The sequence below is a fragment of the Ranitomeya imitator genome, chromosome 8 (genome assembly GCF_032444005.1).
Source record: "Ranitomeya imitator isolate aRanImi1 chromosome 8, aRanImi1.pri, whole genome shotgun sequence".
Taxonomy (NCBI): Eukaryota; Metazoa; Chordata; class Amphibia; order Anura; family Dendrobatidae; genus Ranitomeya; species Ranitomeya imitator.
The window spans coordinates 31,649,976-31,671,112 of record NC_091289.1 but is presented as its reverse complement, the minus strand read 5'-3'; the positions used below and the strand labels follow the sequence as shown (position 1 = coordinate 31,671,112).

The window sequence follows — 21,137 nt, the reverse complement described above, 5'->3', positions numbered from 1 at the left end:
AGTAAGTCTGAGCTCTTAGGTTCCAGGCTACAGCAGTGGAATCTCCTAGTGGGCAATGTTCGGATTTCTTTGTTAAGCAGCGGTGAAAGTTCTTGTCCAATGCTTCTTCATGGGAGGCAATCTTGCAGCATGCAAAATCAAGAGTTTAATGGACGCTCAGAAGACAAGTCATAATGCAGAGGAAAGGAGGCTCTTCACCGATTTGTCCTAAAGGCTGTTTTGCTGAATAATGGCAATGCATGACCTTCAATTCCAGTGGGTTATGCAGTCACATGAAAGAAACCTATGACAACGTAAAACCGCTGTTGAGGTGCATGATCCATGACCAACATTTGGGGCCCCTCTGTGGTGACTTAAAGGTGGTTGAACTCTTTCTTGGTCTCCAGGGTGGATACAAAAACTACTGCTGCTTTCTGTGTGAGTGGGCTAGTCATTCAAGAGAATATCACTACAATAAAAGACTGGCCTCTCCGACATTCACTTCAACCAGGGAGTAAAAATGCCCTGCATGCAGCACTTGTTTAACTATATAAAATTTTGTTATCACCATTGCATATCAAGTTGGGCAAACGCATTCAATTATCTCATTGATAAAGTTTCAATCTTGAGTGAAGCAAATATAAAAGGGAAGGAGTCTTTATTGGGCCTCAGATCCGTAAGCGTCTTCAAGTTGAGGAGTGAGTTTGTTGCAGGGCAAGGAAAAAGCTGCATGGGTAGCATTTGCATAAGTGGTAACTATTTTTTGGTAAACTCAAGAGCAGATAACTATGAAGAGTTGGTGAAAAACCTCATCAAAACATAATGTCTTGACGGATTCATTTCCTACATGCACACCTAGACTTTTTTCCCCATCAAACTGCGGAGCAGTGAGCGACGAGCACGGTGAGAGATTTCACCAAGATATTGTGGCTATGGAGAAAAGATATCAAGGAAAATGGAATCCAACGATGCTTGCAGATTACTGCTGCCCAAATTTAAGAGATGTTCCGATGCAGGAGTACAAGAGACAAGTAAAAAAAAAAAAGTAGTCACTGAACGAGAACCAAGTTTTGTAGTGCAATTTCTGTAACTGTGTATAATATGCAATAGTCTTTTGACATGTTTTAGTTATTTTAAATTTTTCCTAAGTTTCTTCTAAATAAATATAAAAAAGGCTTCACATATTCTGTATCTTTATATTTGCAAAAATATGAATGCTTGAAAGTACTGAAGCTTTTATGCATTAATTATATGTAGCAGTAGAAGGGAAAAAAAAATACTTGACATCACAAACAAGAGACAACTAAGTTTCCATTGTCAGATTTGAATTCACGAGGTTAAAATCATTAAGAAATGAATCATGACAACTTTTGAAAATTTGTAGAACAGTAACAATTCCTGTCAAGGTCTCAGAACTTGCCATAGGTAATAAGACAACCTGAAACATCACCTGTTGGGGGGTACAGCAGCTCAAATTCTGTATCTCCAATGTATGCGCTGCAGTACATGCTGACATTTTTACTTTAATTAAAAGTAAACCATTTTACCTTCGCTGTTAAGTAATGAGTAAAGTTTCACACACAAAAATAAAAATGTGTAATGTTCATGCAGATGAAATGATTTTTAGTGATAAAGATTAAGGTTTTTTTTTCCTATTTCAGTGAGGATTGTGACCGTCTGACCAAAAGATTTAAAAACGACTGCAAGTGTGGCCACTCCATTCATACATGCAGCCATAAGACAACAAGATGGTCACCTACAAAGAAGTCTTAGCAATCGAAGCCCATGCTCTCCTGTCAATACTCACATATGTTTAAAGTCATCACCAACTCACATACCGACCTAATTTCCACCCCACCCATTTTATTCGAACATCTTGAAATCTAAAATGCATCAATGCTTTCTCTGTACTGTAATCCCCTGACCTCAAAAGCTAACGAGCAACAATTATTCAACCACACAGCGTTACGTTAATACTAGATCAACCTCCTAAATGGTTACATAATTCAGATATTTTTCTTTAGTAGAAATTCTGCAATACCAGACAGCTGGACCTCAAGTAGTAAGGAAGAGCCAAGTACAAAAAGGGCTTCCACATAAGCTACATTTACAACAAGGCTTAATACATAACTTTAATTTGAATGGCACACACATTCCTCTCCTCACCTTGTTGTTTTTCATCTCTAAGATTTCCAATATGATCCTCAGGTATTCTTCCTTCCTCTCCTGGGGGAAACCAGTAGTTAGAAATCATGGATTCTTATCTAGGATCTAGTCTATAGAATCCAATAGGTTATTAACAGGAGTTTGGCAACCCAACTACGACAATTTATAATCGGTTGATGGGGTGGTAGAATGGTTGATGGCGATGCTAAATAATACAGGTACACACAAAAACTTTGATGTATTATACAACAGCAACCTCCTAATATTTTCTACAATAGCAGAAATAGCAAAGTACTAAGATTTTATTAACTTGAACTGGTTTTTCCCTGAAGGAGCAATCAGAAAACAAGCAGATCTGCATAGAAAATTCAAACTCCCCCAAAAAATATTTTTTGGGTCCATGTATTAGAAGCCGCAGATTCAGAACTCAGACTTGTATAAACAAAGTAGTGAGAAGATAGGGAAAGGAAATGTCCACTTTCCTAGAAGTGTTGGATATTATTAACATATACATGCAGCTAAAAAGTGACCGCACAAGAAAAACACAAACCACAAAGAAGTTACATCATACAGCTCTGGAAAAAAATTAAGAGACCACCACATAAAAACCTTGTCATGGGCAGCCCAATCTCCAGACCTGAACCCCATTGCAACCCCTGGAATGTAATCAAGAGGATGATGGATGGTCACAAGTCATCAAACAAAGAAGAATTGCTTAAATTTTTGTGCAAGGAGCAGTGTGGAAGACTGGTGGAAAGCGTGCCAAGACGCATGAAGGCTGTGATTCATTCAAAATCATGGTTATTCCACAAAATATTGATTTCTGAACTCTTCCTGGGTTAAAACATTAGTATTGTTGCTTCTAAATGATTATGAACTTGTTTTATTTGCATTATTTGAGGTCTGAAAGCACTGGTTATTTTTATTTTTTTAGTTTTATTTATTTTTTTTAATTTTGACCATTTTTCTTTGTAAAAAAAAAATACTAAATTTATTGCTTGGAAATTCGGAGACATGTCACTTCAGTAGTTAAATAAAAAATAAAAGAATAATTTACATTTTACTCAAAAATATACCTATGAAGAGAAAAATCAGACAAACTGAACATTTTGCAGTGGTCTTCTTAATTTTTGCTAGAGCTGTATATATCCTAATATTCCAGGCAAACTCATTCTCTAGAAGTCATGGCTCCATATGAATACATATCTCCTGGGAAAAAAAAAACTTTAATAAAAAACAATAGTTTGGAATTGGGTTTTCTGGGCCAAAGTGTCATATTGTGACATATCAAGGAAAAAAAAGTTCTTTTAGCTTTTTGACCTCCTCCCACACCTCTCGATGTGTGGCTTGCTATTGGACAACAGTGTTCACCGTAAGGTGGCATACACATCTCAGACATTTAAACACTTATAAGGGTATGTGCACACGTTAAGTATTTGCAGCAGAAAACCGCTGCGTAAAAAAAGACTCTTTTTACATGTGTTTTTATTGCAGATTTTTCCCCACTCAGTATGGGTGAAATCAGCAGAAAGAATGCTGAAATAATTGACATTCTGCTGATTTAAATCTGCAGGGAAAAAGGAATCAATTTTTGCACGAGACTTCAGGATTCTCATTCACTTTGCTGGCACTAGGAAATCTGACAGGTTTTGTGACAATCTGTGTCCTGGAAAGCAGGAAACTGGGAGGCAGGGAGAAACCTGCTCCTGAAGAGCAAGATGAGGAAATCCCTTTAACAAGTTGAATGTGGTTCACAAAAATTATAGGTTGGGGACCGTGGGCATAGAAAATATAGTGTAAGGTTTTAGATATCAAGAACATAGCTGTGTTACAATTCTGTGCAACCCATTGAGTTGTATAAGCGTAAACATGGCAATTACATTGTACATCTGTAGCTTTTTACTTTACAGTCACAGATTTTGCACCATTATTAAACAATTTGTGGCGTACAACAGTAGTTGTATTGAGAATACCACAAAAAGGTACTTTGAACAGAAAAGTCTACAAATTTATAAGTAGACAGAAGTAATTTGTTATGGTAGTTTTCAAGGTACACACGTGAAACTATACTAACAACATGTCAATTGAATGGAAAAAATGATTTTGCATTTGAAATATTTCATCTTTCAGCCATACTTTTACAATAGCAACAAGATGCATTCTGTCAAATCCTATTCACATACAATCAGAAAAGTAATTTCTTAAAAGGGGTTGTCCACTACTAGGACAACCACTTCTTGATCAAAATGTTTGGCCCCCATAAAATAAGATCATACTCACTTCCCGAACCGGCACCGTTCCCTCAGTGCAGGCACTTGCTCTCCTGGGGCGCCCGTGACGTTGTTAGGACACGTGACGCCGGTGACCAATCCATGCTGGCATCCCTGTCCTCTCCTTCAGACAAATCGAACATGAAGAGGAAGTCCGGGCTGCAGCTGATCTTGGACTTCCTCTTCATGCTCAACTCGTCAGGACGCGGGGACAGTGACACCGGCGATATTTGTGGACTGACGTCATGTGTCACAACATCACAGAAGATGAGTGCCGACACCGTGGGAATGGCGCCAGCACGGGAGGCGAGTATAAGCTTTATTATTTTACGGGGCCAAGCGGGGGGAATGACAAGTTGTCCAAGTAGCGGACAACTTCTTAAAGTCTAAAAGCCCATACACTGCAAGCTTCGAGAATGTGGCTAACAGAAAAGGTACATAAACCCATTACTACAGGCACAACCTTCAGGGTGCCATCTTGCCTTAGCTGCTGCTCTGCCCTTAATGGCAATTTAGAAACTTGCAGCAGCCACAGGAAAAGAAAGCTGAAGAATGACGATGGCTCATTGACTTTAATGGGAAGACCTGTGCCTGAGCAGAGGTCACTGTGTAGAGGAGAGAAGATTATGAGCAGTCAGCATTAGGTTTTGTCAGCAGTGGGATGCTGTGTAATTTGCCTCCAGATGTCTGGGATAATAATAATGAGATGACTGCTGACACGTAGTGATCTTTACAGATGAGGAAGTGTCAGACTACTATAGGGCCCTGCAAAAGAGTAAAAACTAGAAGATCTTATTTTTAACCCCTTAGTGACGGAACCAAATTTTTGAAATCTGACCAGTGTCACTTTATGTGGTAATAACTCTGGAACGCTTCAACAAATCCCAGTGATTTTGAGAATATTTTTTCGTGACACATTATACTTTATGATAATGGTAAATTTAGGTCAACATGTTGTGTTTATCAAAAAATATTATATGCAAATTGCCTCTTCTGAGAAAGAGAGGACTTAAACTCTATAGCGCCACCTGTTGGAAGTAGCGATCCTACAAGTCACAATCAACTCTTTAATGAGTCGTGCAATATGACTTAGGATAAAAGCCAAATTAGTATCTCAATTCGCAGACACGGTGTTTCGGGCTGTTGGCCCTCATCAGTGTGAAGCATGAGAACTAATTTGGATAGGTGAGAGGCTCTGGACTGGGGTCTAAGGGGTATCGTTTCTCCTTATGGTGCAAATTGCCTCTTCTGAGAAAAAGAGGACTTCTCCATAAGGTGAAACGATACCTCAAAAAATATCAGAAATTTGAGAAAAATGTAACAAAATAGCAATTTTCAAACTTTGAGTGATTATCCCTTTAATCCAGATAGTCATACTACACAAACATTAATAATATTTCCCACATGTCGGCTTTACATCAGCACCATTTGTAATATGTTATTTTATTTTGTTAGCATTTTAGGATGTTTAAAAATGTAGCAGTGACTTCTCATTTTTTTCAAGGAAATTGACAAAATTTTTTTTTTTTTTAGGGACTTATCCAGGTTTGAAGTGCCTTTAGGAGTCCTATATATTGCGAAACCCCCAAAAGTTCTACCATTTTAAAAACAGCACCCCCTGACATATTGAAAACTGCCGTCAGGTAGTTTATTAACCCTTCAGGTGCTTTTCAGGAAATAATACAAAGTGGCATGACAAATGAAAATGTGTATTTTTACCACCTAAATGCCTCTAACTTCTGAACAGGTTACAACAGCCGTCAGACTCTAAGGCCGCTATTTGGTCGTGAATTGCCATCGCAAACATCAGAACCATAAAATCATGATTTGAGGGCACCAATTGAGATCTGTTAACCATTTATAATGATGTAGTCACTATTGACAGCAGCATCTAAGAGGTTAAACAGTTATGGATGATGCAAACACTGATCGTGGCTGATACAGCAAGTTGTCAGCTATAGTGTACAGCCGACAGCTGCTGGATTGTCACCTGTATGGTGATGCTATTCTCTTATATCTCAGATCAGTTAAAAGACGTATTGCCGGTCATTAAGGGGTTAAATAACACCATTTAGTTTTTTTTTGTCATTTTTTTCCCTCCTCTTCCAATAGACACGGTGGGTGTCAAAACAGACTTCCCACCATCCTTGTGCCAGTGATTGACAGCAGCATTTAAAGGGTTAACAGCAGCTAGTCAGATGTTGGCTAATTAACACAGTTGCCAATACACCTGCACCTTGATGTCATAGTACATCATGAGGTGGGAAATAGGGATTTTTGTATACTCGCCTTAAAATCCTTTTCTCAGAGCCACTCATTGGGGGACACAGAACCATGGGTGTTATGCTGCTGTCGCTAGGAGGTTGACACGAAGTGGAGACAAAAAAAGTTAGCTCCTCCCCTGCAGTATACACCCTCATGCTGGCTTCCAGAGACCCAGTTCAATGTAAAAGCAGTAGGAGATCATTAACAACATCTTACATAATATTAAAGTACAACATATCAGAGCAAGTCAAGAACCTAAAAAGAAACAAGCCATAAGGCTAACAGGGTGGGTGCTGTGTCCCCCAATGAGTGGCTCGGAGAAAAGGATTTTACGGCGAGTACACAAAAATCCCTATTTCTCCTTTGCCACATTGGGGGACACAGAACCATGGGACGTCCCAAAGCAGTCCCCCTGGGTGGGGAACAATACAACCAAATAACTGTACCAACTGACTATAAATGCTCAATGGCCACCTGCGGAATATGTCTGCCAAGTGCCGCCTCCGCAGAAGATTGAGTGTGAAGTACTTCGTGAAAGTATGCAGGCTGGACCATGTTGCGGCCTTGCAAACCTGCTCTGCCGACGCCTGGTGCCAAATGGCCCAGGAAGCACCCACTGACCGAGTTGAGTGTGCCCTAATCCCCGCCGGGATAGGTCTGCCCCTGACCCGATAAGATTCTTGAATAGCTGATCGACTCCATCTGGCTATCGTGGCTTTAGAAGCGGCTAAACCTTTTCTGTGACCCTCCGGGAGCACAAAGAGGGAGTACGATTTGCGGAAAGGGGCAGTCCTAGAAATGTACCTCCTGAGGGCCCTCACCACTTCCAAGGTGTGAAGGGCTTTTTCAATCCTATGTCTTGGCTGCGGGCAGAAGGAGGGAAGAACGATATCTTCATTAAGGTGGAAGGATGCAACCACCTTGGGAAGAAAGGACGGAGGTGGACGTAGGACTACCTTGTCCTGGTGGAAGGAAAGGAAGGGCGCAAGGCAGGACAGTGGGGCCAACTCAGACTCGCCTGAGAGGTTATTGCCACAAGGAAGGCGACCTTCCAGGAGAGAACAATCAGCGAGACATCCTGCAGAGGTTCAAAAGGGGGCTCCTGAAGGACACCCAGGACCAAATTGAGATCTCAAGTCTCTAACCGCATTCTATGGGGGGTACGACATGGAAAACCCCCTGAACGAAAGTCCTGACTTGCAATCTTGCGGTGGAACAACACGGATAATGCCGAGATCTGACACTTGAGAGAGCTGAGTGCCAGACCGGAATCCAAGCCGGACTGGAGAAATTCCAGAATGGAGGGAATTGAAAAGAGGAGGAGGGCATCCACGGAGCCTGCACCACGAGAAGGCTTTCCAGGTTCGGTGATAGATGCGAGCGGAAGACGTCTTGCGAGCGCTTATGGTGGCTATGACTTGCTGGGAGAAACCAGCTTGAGTTAGGATCCAAGTTTCAACAGCCAAGCCGTTAAACGTAGGGCCCCTGAGCTCTGGTGGTAGATCGGCCCTTGGCGAAGCAGATCTGGGCGGTTTGGTAACCGCCAGGGAACGTCGGCTACGAGTTGAACGAGCTCCGCGTACCACAAGCGACGAGGCCAATCCGGGGCGACTAGGATCAAAGAAACCCTTTCCAACTTGATTTTCCGGATTATCTTTGGTAGTAAAGGAAGCGGAGGAAACATGTACAGAAAGTGGAACCGGTGCCATGGGGATATCAGCGCGTCCATTCCAATGGCCTGGGGTTCCCGAGAACGTGCTATGAAGTTGGGAACTTTTGCGTTAAATCTGGACGCCATCAGATCCACGTCCAGAGTCCCCCAGCGAATGCAAATCTGCTGGAAGACCTCCGGATGGAGTTTCCACTTTCCCGAGGTGAGACCCTGACGGCTGAGAAAGTCCGCTGCCCAGTTCTCGATGCCTGGAATGTGCACTGCGGAAATGGAGCAGTTCTCCTCGGCCCAACGGAGAATGTGGGAGACCTCCCGCATCGCTGCTCTGCTGCGGGTCCCCCCCTGATGGTTTATGTATGCAACAGCTGTGACGTTGTCTGATTGAATCCGAATTGGGTGACCCGCGAGGAGGAAGTGGAAAAGTTTCAGGGCAAGTCTGATCGCTCGAATCTCCAAGATGTTTATCGGAAGTCTCCTGAATGGTCCAACGCCCCTGGGCAGTGTGGTGGCGAAATACCGCTCCCCAACCAAAGAGGCTGGCATCAGTAGTCACCACCAGCCAGTGGGTTGGGAGAAAGGACCTCCCCTGGTTGAGGGATGATTCCAAAGTCCACCATTTGAGCGCTTGCCTGATCCGCGGGGGAAGAGGGCATGGCCGATCGAGGGATAAGGGACTCCTGTCCCAGTTGTCCAGCAGAGCCTGTGTAAGGGGCGAAGATGCAGTTGAGCGAAGGGAACCGCTTCCATTGCGGCCACCATTTTTCCCAGGATCCTCATGGCAAACCGAATGGAATGAGGAGAGGGACGACAAAGCGTCCGGGTTCCCTGCTGAAGCGCTTGGGCCTTGGACCGAGGAAGCAGGACCAGCCCTTGGGACATGTCCAGGATCATGCCTAGGAAGGCGATCCGTCGGGCTGGAACGGGGGAAGACTTGTCCAAGTTGATCAGTCAGCCCAAGCGTCAAAGGGTATCTAAGGTAATGCGGACACTTGCTTCGCAGGCGTGATAGATGACCTCCTGATCAAAGGTCCGTCCTAAGTATGGCAACACGACCACTCCTCGGGAGTGAAGAATGGCCATGACCGCCGCTATGACCTTTGTGAATACCCTGGGTGCGGTGGTAAGGCCGTGAATTGAAAATGGTCCTCCTGGATGGCAAAACGCAGTAACCTTTGATGTGGCAGGAAGACTGGGATATGGAGTTAAGCATCTTTGAGGTCTATTGATGCTAGAAACTCTCCTCTCTCCAATGAGGAAATGACTGACCGCAGGGATTCCATCATGAAGTGCCGGACCTTTACATGCTTGTTTAGGAGCTTTAGGTCCAAAATAGGGCGCACCGTTCCGTCCTTTTTTGGAACGACGAAGAGGTTTGAGTAAAAACCTTTGAATCTCTCGTGTTCTGGAATCGGAACAATGACTCCATTTTGGTGGAGAGATTCGATGGTGCGGTGAAGTGCGTGAGACTGAGCTCCTGAACCTGGGAGACGAGAGGGAAAAAACCGTGCCGGAGGGGAGGCGGAGAAATCTATTTTGTAACCAGAAGACACCAGGTCCCTTACCCATTCGTCGTGGATGACGGAAAGCCAGACATGTTGAAAGAGAAGCAGGCGTCCGCCTACTCTGGTGGTGTCGACCGGAAGACTCCCCGAGTCATTGTGAAGGAAATCTGGAGGGTCTGGATCCCCTGGTTCTGGGTTGCATAGGCTTACCTCGCCAGGACTGATTCGGCCTGTATGAGGGCCGAGGATCTCTGTCTGTACGTGGAGATTGTTCTGATCTGGACGAGGCCGTGGAGGAGGACCAGAATGGGCTACTGCGAAAGGACCGAAAGTGAAAATGTTGCTGATGCTGAAAAGCAGTTTTAGGCCTGTGCTGCGGGAGGAATTTGCTTTTCCCTCCTGTAGCATCTGAAATAAGCTGGTCTAATTTTTTTCCAAACAGACGCCCGCTCTGAAAAGGCAGAGAAATCAGAGACTTTCTAGAAGAGGAATCCGTGCGCCACTCTCTAAGCCATAATGCTCTCCTGGTGACGGCGTTTGAGGCAGCAACTGCCGCACAGTCTGCTGCGTCTAAAGACGCATACATCACATAGTCTCCAGCCATAGCGATTTGTTTGGCGAGATCCGCCGTCTCAGATGGAAGAGCCTGGTCCTGAATAGATTTCGCAAGGGTATCTGCCCAGAAAACCATTGCTTTTGCGACCCATGCGGCCACGAAGGAAGGGGATAAAGAGGAACCTGAGGCTTCATATACTGAGTGAGCCAGGGAATCTATCTGGCATTCTGTGGGATTTTTAATTGAAACCCCATCAGGTACAGATAAAAGCGTTTTGGTAGCCAAACGCGATACCGGAGGATCTACTGTTGGAGTTTCCATCCAATCTTTGACAAGATCTGCAGAAAAGGGATACTTCAATCCCAGGGCCTTTTTACCCGTAAAGCGCTTATCCGGTCGCTCCCTGTGTCGCCAGACTATATTTAAGAAATCCGGATGAGAGGCAAACACCCTATGGGATTGCTTGGTTCTTGTAAAAGATACCGCATGATCCGGAGCCGAATTAGGGTCATCATCAACCTTTAGCGCATGATTGACAGCTTCAATGAGGGAATCCACAGTCGATTGAAACTCCAGAGAATCCGGGTCCAAGGACACCTCAGACTCATACTCATGATCGCTGTGAACCCCTGGAGAGGGTGAACGAGAAGTGGAGCTACCAGAGGCTGAATGACGTGGTGAATGCTCAGGAGAGGTAGTGCGGATCCGTTTTTTGGATGTCCATACCTCCTTCAGGTGAGAGCGACCCCTGCTGGCCGATGATTCCCCTGTAAGGGAGGGGTCTCTTAACCCAGGTAAACGAGAGCCCCGCTCCCCGGAGCGGGGGGTCATGAAGGGATTCAATCGCTTTGGCCAGCGAAGCCATGGATTGTGACAGTGACGCGGCCCACTCAGGGGGGCTACATACACTGGGGTTGGTAGCGGCGGAGGGCTCCTGGGCACATTGGGCATCACAGGCTGGGCAGAGAGGAGAGCTTTGAGGCCGGGGAGAGGAGCCTGGCAGGTGGTACACGCAGTGAAAGAGGTGGTATAATAATAATAATAATAATAATAATTTTATTTATATAGCGCCAACATATTCCGCAGCGCTTTACAAATTATAGAGGGGACTTGTACAGACAATAGACATTACAGCATAACAGAAATACAGTTCAAAACAGATACCAGGAGGAGTGAGGGCCCTGCTCGCAAGCTTACAAACTATGGGGAAAAGGGGAGACACGAGAGGTGGATGGTAACAATTGCTTTAGTTATTCGGACCAGCTATAGTGTAAGGCTCAGGTGTTCATGTAAAGCTGCATGAACCAGTTACCTGCCTAAGTATGTAGCAGTACAGACACAGAGGGCTAATACTGCATAAAGTGTATGAGAACATGATGCGAGGAACCTTTTTTTTTTTTTTTTAATTATAAATAGGCCACACAGGGATCGTTAGGTTAATGCATTGAGGCGGTAGGCCAGTCTGAACAAATGAGTTTTTAGGGCACGCTTAAAACTGTGGGGATTGGGGATTAATCGTATTAACCTAGGTAGTGCATTCCAAAGAATCGGCGCAGCACGTGTAAAGTCTTGGAGACGGGAGTGGGAGGTTCTGATTATTGAGGATGCTAACCTGTGGTCATTAGCGGAGCGGAGGGCACGGGTAGGGTGGTAGACTGATACCAGGGAGGAGATGTAGGGTGGTGCTGAGCCATGGAGTGCTTTGTGGATGAGGGTAGTAGTTTTGTACTGGATTCTGGAGTGGATGGGTAGCCAGTGTAATGACTGGCACAGGGTAGAGGCATCGGTGTAACGGTTGGTGAGGAATATGATCCTGGCTGCAGCATTCAGGACAGATTGGAGCGGGGAGAGTTTGCAAGAGGGAGACCGATTAGTAGAGAGTTACAATAGTCCAGACGAGAATGAATAAGTGAAACAGTCAGAGTTTTTGCAGAGTCGAAAGTAAGAAAAGGGCGAATTCTAGAAATGTTTTTGAGATGCAGGTAAGAAGAGCGAGCCAGTGATCGGATGTAGGGGGTGAATGAAAGGTCAGAATCAAGGATGACCCCAAGGCAGCGGGCATGTTGCTTTGGAGTAATGGTGGAACCGCACACGGAGATGGCAATGTCAGGCAAAGGTAGGTTAGTAGAGGGAGAGAACACGAGGAGTTCAGTTTTTGACAGGTTTAGTTTCAGATAGAGGGAGGACATGATGTTAGAGACAGCGGTAAGACAATCACTGGTGTTTTCTAAAAAGGTCGGTGTGATATCGGGAGCAGAAGTGTATAATTGGGTGTCGTCAGCATAGAGATGGTACTGGAAACCAAATCTACTGATTGTTTGTCCAATAGGGGCAGTATACAACGAGAAGAGTAGGGGGCCTAGGACTGATCCTTGAGGAACCCCAACAGTAAGGGGAAGGTGAGAGGAGGAGGAACCAGCAAAACATACAGTGAAGGATCGGTCAGAGAGATAGGAGGAGAACCAGGAGAGAACGGTGTCCTTGAGGCCGATGGAGCGGAGCATAGTGAGGAGGAGCTGATGATCCACAGTGTCGAATGCTGCAGAGAGATCCAAGAGAATTAGCATGGAGTAGTGACCATTAGATTTAGCTGTTAGTAGGTCATTAGAGACTTTAATGAGGGCAGTTTCAGTAGAGTGTAAAGAGCGGAAGCCAGATTGAAGAGGGTCGAGAAGAGAGTTATCTGAGAGATAGCGGGTAAGACGGGAGTTGACCAGGCGTTCGAGGAGTTTAGAGATGAAGGGAAGATTAGAGACAGGTCTATAATTAGCGGCACAGTTTTGATCGAGGGATGGTTTTTTAAGTAATGGATGTATGATGGCATGCTTAAATGAGGAGGGAAAAATACCGGAAGTGAGGGAAAGGTTGAATATTTTTGTTAGGTGAGAGGTGATAGCCGGGGAAAGGGACTGGAGGAGATGTGACGGAATGGGGTCACTGGTGCAAGTGGTCGGGCGAGAAGATGCAAGGAGCCTGCTTACTTCTTCTTCTGTAACTGCTTCAAAGTCAGAGAGTGAACTAGATGCAGTGGGGGAGGGAGGACAGTGCATGGTATGAAGAGATTGGGAGATGATTTCCTGTCGAATGTGGTCAATTTTTTCTTTGAAGTAATTGGCCAGATCGTCAGCACGGAGATCCGTGGTTGGGGCCTGCTCTCTTGGGTTGAGTAGGGACTGGAACGTGTCAAAGAGACGTTTAGGGTTATTGGACAGGGAGGTGATGAGGGTGTTGAAGTAGGTTTGTTTGGAGAGGTGAAGGGCAGAATTGTATGTCTTTAGCATGAACTTATAATGGATGAAATCTTCGGGTAGATTAGATTTTCTCCACAGACGTTCTGCGCACCTGGAGCACCGCTGCAGGAAACGTGTTTGCAGCGTGTGCCACGGTTGTTGCCGTCTGTGCCGAGTTGTTTTATGTATAGGAGGAGCAGCTTCATCCAGAGCACTTTGCAGGGTTTCATTGTAATGCTTCAATGCAGAATCAGGACATGAGATGGAGGAAATAGGGGCCAATGAGGACTGCAAGTTCTTCATAAGTTTCTGGGTGTTAATGGCCTGTATGTTTCTATAGGTGTGGAAAGTGGGGGTGACCTGAGCGGGATGGCAGTTCTTGATAGAGAATGAAAGAAGGTTGTGGTCAGAGAGCGGGAGAGGGGAGTTTGTGAAGTCATCCACTGAGCAAAGTCGGGAGAAGACCAAGTCAAGGGAGTTTCCATCTTCATGTGTTGGAGAGTTAGTATGCTGCGAGAGGCCAAAAGAGGAGGATAGAGATAAAAGGTGAGAAGCAGATGGGGAGAGTGGAGAGGCAATGGGGATGTTGAAATCACCCATGATAAGGGTGGGGGTGTCACAGGAGAGAAAGTGTGGAAGCCAGGTGGCAAAGTGATCCAGGAACTGATGAGAGGGGCCGGGAGGACGATACACCACCGCCACTCGCATGGAGAAGGGGACGTAGAGTCTGACCACATGGACCTCAAAGGAAGGGAAGACAAGTGAGGGTACTTGGGGGATAACTTGGAAAGTACATTTGGGTGAAAGGAGCAGACCAACGCCTCCACCTGCTCTGTTGTCTGATCTTGGGGTATGAGAAAAGTGTAGTCCACCATATGAAAGAGCAGCAGCAGCGGTGGTGTCTGACTGCTGGATCCAGGTTTCAGTAAGAGCCAGGAGATTAAGAGAATTAGAAAGGAAGAAGTCATGAATGAAGGAGAGTTTATTACACACAGAGCGAGAATTCCAAAGGGCACAATTGAAAGAGACAGCAGGCATGCAGGGAATATTAATAAGGTTAGAGGGGTTTCTGGGTGTAGCAATTGGGAGGTTTGACTGGCTATAACATGGGGGGCCGGGGTTTGGAGATATGTCTCCAGCGACTAGGAGAAGGAGGATCGAAAGAGTGAGCAGATGGTTAAGTGATTTGTGAGAGCGTCTCTTGTGTTGGATGTTGGGACTGAATGGATCTGTGCTGTTAAGCAATGTGAATAGAGCATGAGTGCTATACATAGGAGAGGCAAGGACAGAGGGGCCGATATGGATGGAGTGTAGAGAGTTAATGCGAGGGCGGTGAATGTGAATGAATGCAGCAGCCAGAATATAGATATACAAATAAATATGGTGAGTATTTGTGCTGTTTCAAGTGAATATGGATTAGATTTAGATTGTCTTACCTGTCCCCTGCCCTGTCTAACTGCCATGTTATAACTGCCGAGTACTTAGAAAAAAAAGTACTTTGAATAAAAATACACGAATAACAGTGCACGAATGCACCCCTGCACGAATGCATCCCCAAGCTACATCTACATTTATAGAAGGCTAGCCCTTCGATCTCTTTTTTTTTTTTTTTTTTTTTTTGTGTTAAAGCTCGTTAGCAATCAATCTAACTCAGTTGAGACAACAGGACACAATAAATGTAGTGATCAGATAAACAAATGTCCAGGTCTACATGGATCATAAAGCACTTTGAAACAGTTATGTGATCTCTCTGAGTAAGGACATGCAAAAGTGAGTTAAATATCTATAAACACAAACAAAGGCATAATAGGATGACTAACATATATAGATACATGCAGGATTCAATGCCGAAGATAGAATGACTCAGATACCATCCAAGCTGCTTGCTGTCAGGGACTGGAGCAATAGACATGCAGGTGGTATGCACCTTTGTAGCCTTTTTAGCCCTTGACTGCGACATGATGTACGCCAATATAAGAAAAAACCGCTGTTAGTGGAAGCTATGAGGGGTAAAGCTGCAGGAAAGCACCTAGTGCAGTCTCCTTACCCAGGTCCTGTGTCCCGCAATAAGATGAGGCGGCGCGCTGAGTAGGGGAGAAGACCGGCGTCCAGGGCTTGACACGTGTAGAATAAAGGCGGCTGAAAAAGCTGCGCTATGCAGGAAAAAATTGCTGCAGAGATTTGGGGGGTAGTCTCGCATAGAGCGAGAAGCGCCAGATCTGTGGGCGGAGCCGCCGGAATGATGCGAGCGGTGGGCGGGGCCTATTGGGATGCGGCCTACACAAAGGCCGAAGCCGGGGACTAAATTTCTGGCTGCGGCCGGCGCGCACCCGCGGACCGCCAAAAAAGAACCGCGGAGCCCTGCCGCTATGGAGCCCTCCTATGCCTGCCAGAAAACGACCCCTCCCGGGTGGCACTTACCCCAATATGAAGGGGATGGAAGATGCCGCAGGTTAGAGCTGTGCCCGAGGTAGAAAGGACAGTGCAGGATTGGGGAAGCCTCCATCCACCATCCCCTTGAAAGGGGGGTGGAGAGGAACCGTTCACCTCCTTCCATCATCCGCTCTTTTCAGTGGTGATGCAGTGGGGGGCTGCACGGACGCCACAATGTATAGTGCCTCTGAACATCCAAGGGTAAGACCTGGTGGGCAGGGCGAGATGTCTGGCAATAGGCCTGGCTGCAGAAGAGGATACGTGGAGGTGACACTCCAGTGCTCCTCTGATAAGGGAAATGGGGGGGGGGGAGAAATCGGTGCCCTTGAAAGGGCCCGTTGCCCCTAGAATCAGCTCAGGCAGTGGCATCCCACGTCGCAGTAGAGGATACGGAGAGGCGACACTCTCCGTGCTCGCCTGTTGGTTCAGGGAGATCGGAGCCTTGAAAGGTTCTGTCACCCCTTCGTCCGGGTAGAAAGGTTAAATAGTAAAAAATCCAAATAAGGTAGAAAAAAAAAAGTTCTGGTCTGAATAGCAGACCCAGTGTGCCTCCTACGGGCACTAAGCTTGAACTGGGTTTCTGGAAGCCAGCATGAGGGTATGTACTGCAGGGGAGGAGCTAACTTTTTGTCTCAACTTAGTGTCAGCCTCCTAGCGACAGCAGCATAACACCCATGGTTCTGTGTCCCCCAATGTGGCGAAGTAGAAAAGGCTAAAGAAAGACATGGAAAGTTTAGACATTAAAAAATAAAAAAAAAATAAAGTAAAAACTGTATTTTAACAATAGGTCATATTGCCGCTGCCTGACTTGGGATGCAGACTTTGAATAAGAATGAACTTGGACGTCACGCTCAGTCAACAGAGCAGGGAGGAAAAGCCGCCACTCTATTGACAACATCAGTAGAGGCAGCTGAAAAGCCGGTGAATGCTCTGCTCCAGCAGCAAACGGCACAATGGGAAGATAGGTAGCAATTACCTGCCTGTTACTGCAAACAAACTTTGATTTAATTTGTTGTTATATATGTTGTCTACTGTGAATGCTCTAGAAAGCCGTTCGCCAAACACACATGCAAACACAAAGTTCAAAATATGCAGATAAACTACCTGTGATTGGAATCAGTTTCCAATGCATTTCAGAATCTATATTGCCTGAAGCAGAATTCTGTTGCGAGTAAAGTTCTTCTGTTGGTGTGCTCGGACAAGGACTGGCATATCCCGAATATGGCCCCTAAAAATAAATTGAAAACAAAATAAGTTAAAAAAAAAATGTATTACGGTATATTAGGAAAAATAGGATTTCTGTACTTTAAGTTCCTTTCTCGATTAATACATGATGGGACAAAAGACCGCAAGTACAGGCCACTGGAAGGTTAGATACTAAACGGGAAAAAAACATGTTAGCTCTGCCAAGTGGGCTATACCCTGTCCTTAGGCATTAAGAAGCTCAGTTTCAGTTTAGTGCTCAGTTTCAGTTTAGTGCTCAGCAATAGGAGTGCAACTCTCCCACCTCCCTCCTAGGTTCTGAAAAAGGACCATGTGAAAGAAAGTCAGGATGGTAACAAAGAGGAAGGGGCAATGGAGCATCTGTGAACAACCGGAGGAGGTTGGAGTGCCAAGTCTAGTGAGGCCAGACAGGATTGCAAAAAATGACTTCACCAGCTTGAATACATGGGATAGAAGGGTAAGGGAAAAGACTGTCCAAAAAGTGACCTAAAGACCTCTGGGAGATGTATCTGGATCCGGGGTTTCTTAACCAAAAAAGATTAAGATTCTAATTTCCATAGCAGGAATGTGGACAACAGAAAACAAGATGTGAAGTTCTGCCAGAAGAAGAAACCTGGTGATTTAACTTGTGGCTGACAGGCTCCTGGTGTCACCCTGAGGGGTCAAATAGGCCATTGTCTTTGAGTCACTTGTCTGATCTCCAAGAGGGAGGTCACTAAAAAGGAAGGACAAGTGGGAGAGTGGTGTCATGGTTGAACACTGCTCCCCAGCCAGATATACTGGTATCAGTCATTATTACCTTCTACTGAAAAGACCTGCAATAGAGCTGAACAGAGGATGTCAACCACTAAAGGAGGTCTCTGCGGCTCCATTAAGAAGACTGATGTGATGATCCACTGGCTTGTTCTAGCGAAACAATGTAATGCTTTAGTGGAATCTGAAACTGGCAAAGAGTACATTCTCGAAGATGGAGGCAAGGGCATGAATGCTATCTTGTAACCATAAGATGCTACCTCCTTGACACCGGAATCATCCTTGTGAGCCAGCCAATTCTTTCTGAAGAAAAGACGACGTCACCCCACCCACGAAGATGATTCGAGTGGTGGGAGACCTGAATATAGTTGAGGACCTAAAAAGTACCTCAAACCACTTATAGGCAGGAATGTACCTTTCCAGGTGTTTCTATTCCTTGGCAAGATAATCATCGGTCTTTGTGGTTGAAAATAGACTTGATGCCGGCTGTGCCACCAAAAGGAAACTACATTCTGGGTAAGAGGCCGGCTCATCCTTAACTTGGAGGGTGTCCTCACTGCTAGAATAAGGTCCATGTTGTAGGCAGGGACCTGTTAATCCAGGGCAGTAGGCAATGAGAAGGTGCCGGAGACACGCCTGTCCGACTAGCCTACAGCGCAGTCTCGATCTTAAGTAGCTTTTAACCCCTTAGAGACCTTGCCCTTTTTCGTTTTTGAGTTTGTCCCCTTCTCAGAGCCGTAACTTTTTTTATTTTTCTATCAATATGGCCATGTGAGGGCTTGTTTTTTGCAGGACGAGTTGTACTTTTGAACACCACCATTGGTTTTACCATGTCGTGTACTTAAAAATGGAAAAAAATTTCCAAGTGCGGTGAAATTGCCAAAAAAAGTGCCATTCCACAACGGTTTTTTAGTATTTTTTTGACAATGTTCACCAAATTCTAAAACTGATCTGTCATGACTCTCCAGCTCATTACGAGTTCATAGACACCAATTAAAATCCTGTTTTTTCACCACAAATAAAAAATAGCCTAGACATGTTTGCTTACCGTACAATCTGTTTCTCGGAGCCTTCATTTGGGGACACAGGAACCATGGGTGTATGCTGCTGCTATTAGGAGGCTAACACTGCACAAAAAAGTTAGCTCGTCCTTTGCAGTGTACACGCCACCGACTGACACTAGGTTAATAAGTTAGTGAGAAAGCAGTAGAAGAAGCAACAAGATTGAGTTGTCTTGTTTTCTCTCTAACAGTAACAAAAACAGTAAAAAGAGCTGATAAACTTGGGAGGGTGTTGTGCCCCCCAATGAAGGCTCCGAGAAACAGATTTTGCGGTAAGCAACCAAAAATCCTGTTTCTCTATTGCTTCATTGGGGGACACAGGAACCATGGGACGTCCCAAAGCAGTCCATGGGGAGGGAGCAGCAGAAAATCCGTTCAGGTCGGAGAACTCACCACTGTTGCTTACAAGATCCTTCGACCTAGGCTGGCGTCCGCCAAATGTATAGGTATGGACCCTATAAAATTTGGCGAACGTGTAAATGGAAGATCAGGTTGCCGCTTTGCAAAGTTGCAGTGCGGATGCCCTATGGTTTTCCTGCTAGGAGGCGCCCACTGCTGAGGTAGTGAGCTTTAATCCCAGGGGGAGGCACTGTTCTTGAACCGGTAAGCCACCAAAATTGCCGTTTTGATCCAGCAAGCAATCGTAGCCTTGGAGGCCAGCAAGCCTCTTCGCGCACCCTCCGGAATGACAAAGTGTCTTCCTAAAGGGGACGGACCTAGCCAGATAGACCCGAACCGCCCTGACCAGGTCTAACCTGTTCAGTGAACGCTCCAGAGGATGAGTCGAAGCAGGACAAAAGGAAGGGAGGACAATATCCTCATTTAGGTGAAAAGCGGACACCACCTTAGGAAGGATGAAAGGAAGAGGCCGCAAAACCACCTTGTTCTGGTGAAGAACCAAGAAAGGAGGGCGACAGGAAAGAGCCACCAATTCCAAAACGCACCTAATGGAGGTGATGGCCACAAGAAATGCCACCTTCCAAGAAAGAAAGGACAGAGACCTTTCAGAGAGGTTCAAAGGGAGAACTCCTAAGGTCCTCCGGGACTAGATTGAGGTCCCAGGGGTCAACGGGTGTCCAGTACAGGAGAGGTGCATGCGCTACCCCTTGAAGCAAAGTTCTGACCTGAGAACAGGAGGACAAATTTTTCTGGAAGAGAATCGAAAGAGCTCACATCTGGCTCTTTAGCGAACTAAGCACAAGACCAGCGTCAAGATCCACCTGGAGAAAAGCCAAAATGGAAGGGAGAAAAAAAAAAAGACAGGCGGGATGTGATGGAGGGAAAGAAGATTGGCCCTTATCTCGAGGATATTGATCGACAAGAGGATTTCTCTGCTGACCACTGTCCCTGGACAGTCAGGTAGTGAAAGTACGGTCCCCAGCCAAGAAGGCTGGCATTTGTCATCACCACCTGCCAGCAAGAAAGGACCGACCGTGGCAGAGGAGAGGGGAAGACAGCCACCAATTGAGAGATAGTTTGACTCGGGAAGAGAGCCGAATTGGGCGATCCAGAGAGAGAACAGACTTATTCCACTGGAAGGATGGCCTTCTGAAGTGGTCTTGAATGGAATCACGCAAAAGGAATTGCTTCCGACGCTGCCACCAACCTTCCCAGGACCGTCATGGCTGGAAAGTTGGAAGCCGAGGGACCTGCAGAGAATGAACCCCCTGCTGGAGGTTTGCTCTCTTCTCTTTGGGAAGAAAAATCCTTGACTGGCGAGTGTTGAACAGCATGCAGAGAAAAACGAGGCGCTGAGTCAGAACAAGGCAAGACTCTGCCCTGTTGACTAGCCATCCGAAATGGGACAGGGTGTCGAGAACAATGGACAGACTTTCCTGGGCCCGAGAAAAGGACAGAGCACTAGGCCTCTGATCCGCAGATTGGCCATTAACCCTGCCATGACTTTTGTGAAAACCCTGGGAACGTTGCCAGCCCAAACGGCAGGGCGACAAACTGAAAATGGTCCTGCTGCAACACAAAACGCAGGAATCTCTGATGCCTTGAGAAGATAGGGACATGGAGATAG

The 21,137-nt window shown here is 45.6% G+C and overlaps 1 protein-coding gene across 4 annotated transcripts in view; it reads right to left on the bottom strand.

Annotated features, from left to right (window-relative positions):
* Positions 1–21,137, bottom strand: part of TASOR (transcription activation suppressor) — an 89,553-nt gene that overhangs the window by 18,557 nt on the left and 49,859 nt on the right. For 2 of the 4 annotated variants that reach the window (XM_069736686.1, XM_069736688.1), the window contains 2 exons: positions 17,178–17,301; positions 2,146–2,205 (listed from right to left, as the gene is read on the bottom strand). In XM_069736686.1, the coding sequence (XP_069592787.1) occupies positions 2,146–2,205; positions 17,178–17,301 (184 nt within the window). The remainder of the gene's footprint in view (positions 1–2,145; positions 2,206–17,177; positions 17,302–21,137) is intronic. The other 2 variants (XM_069736687.1, XM_069736689.1) reach the window with 1 other exon arrangement.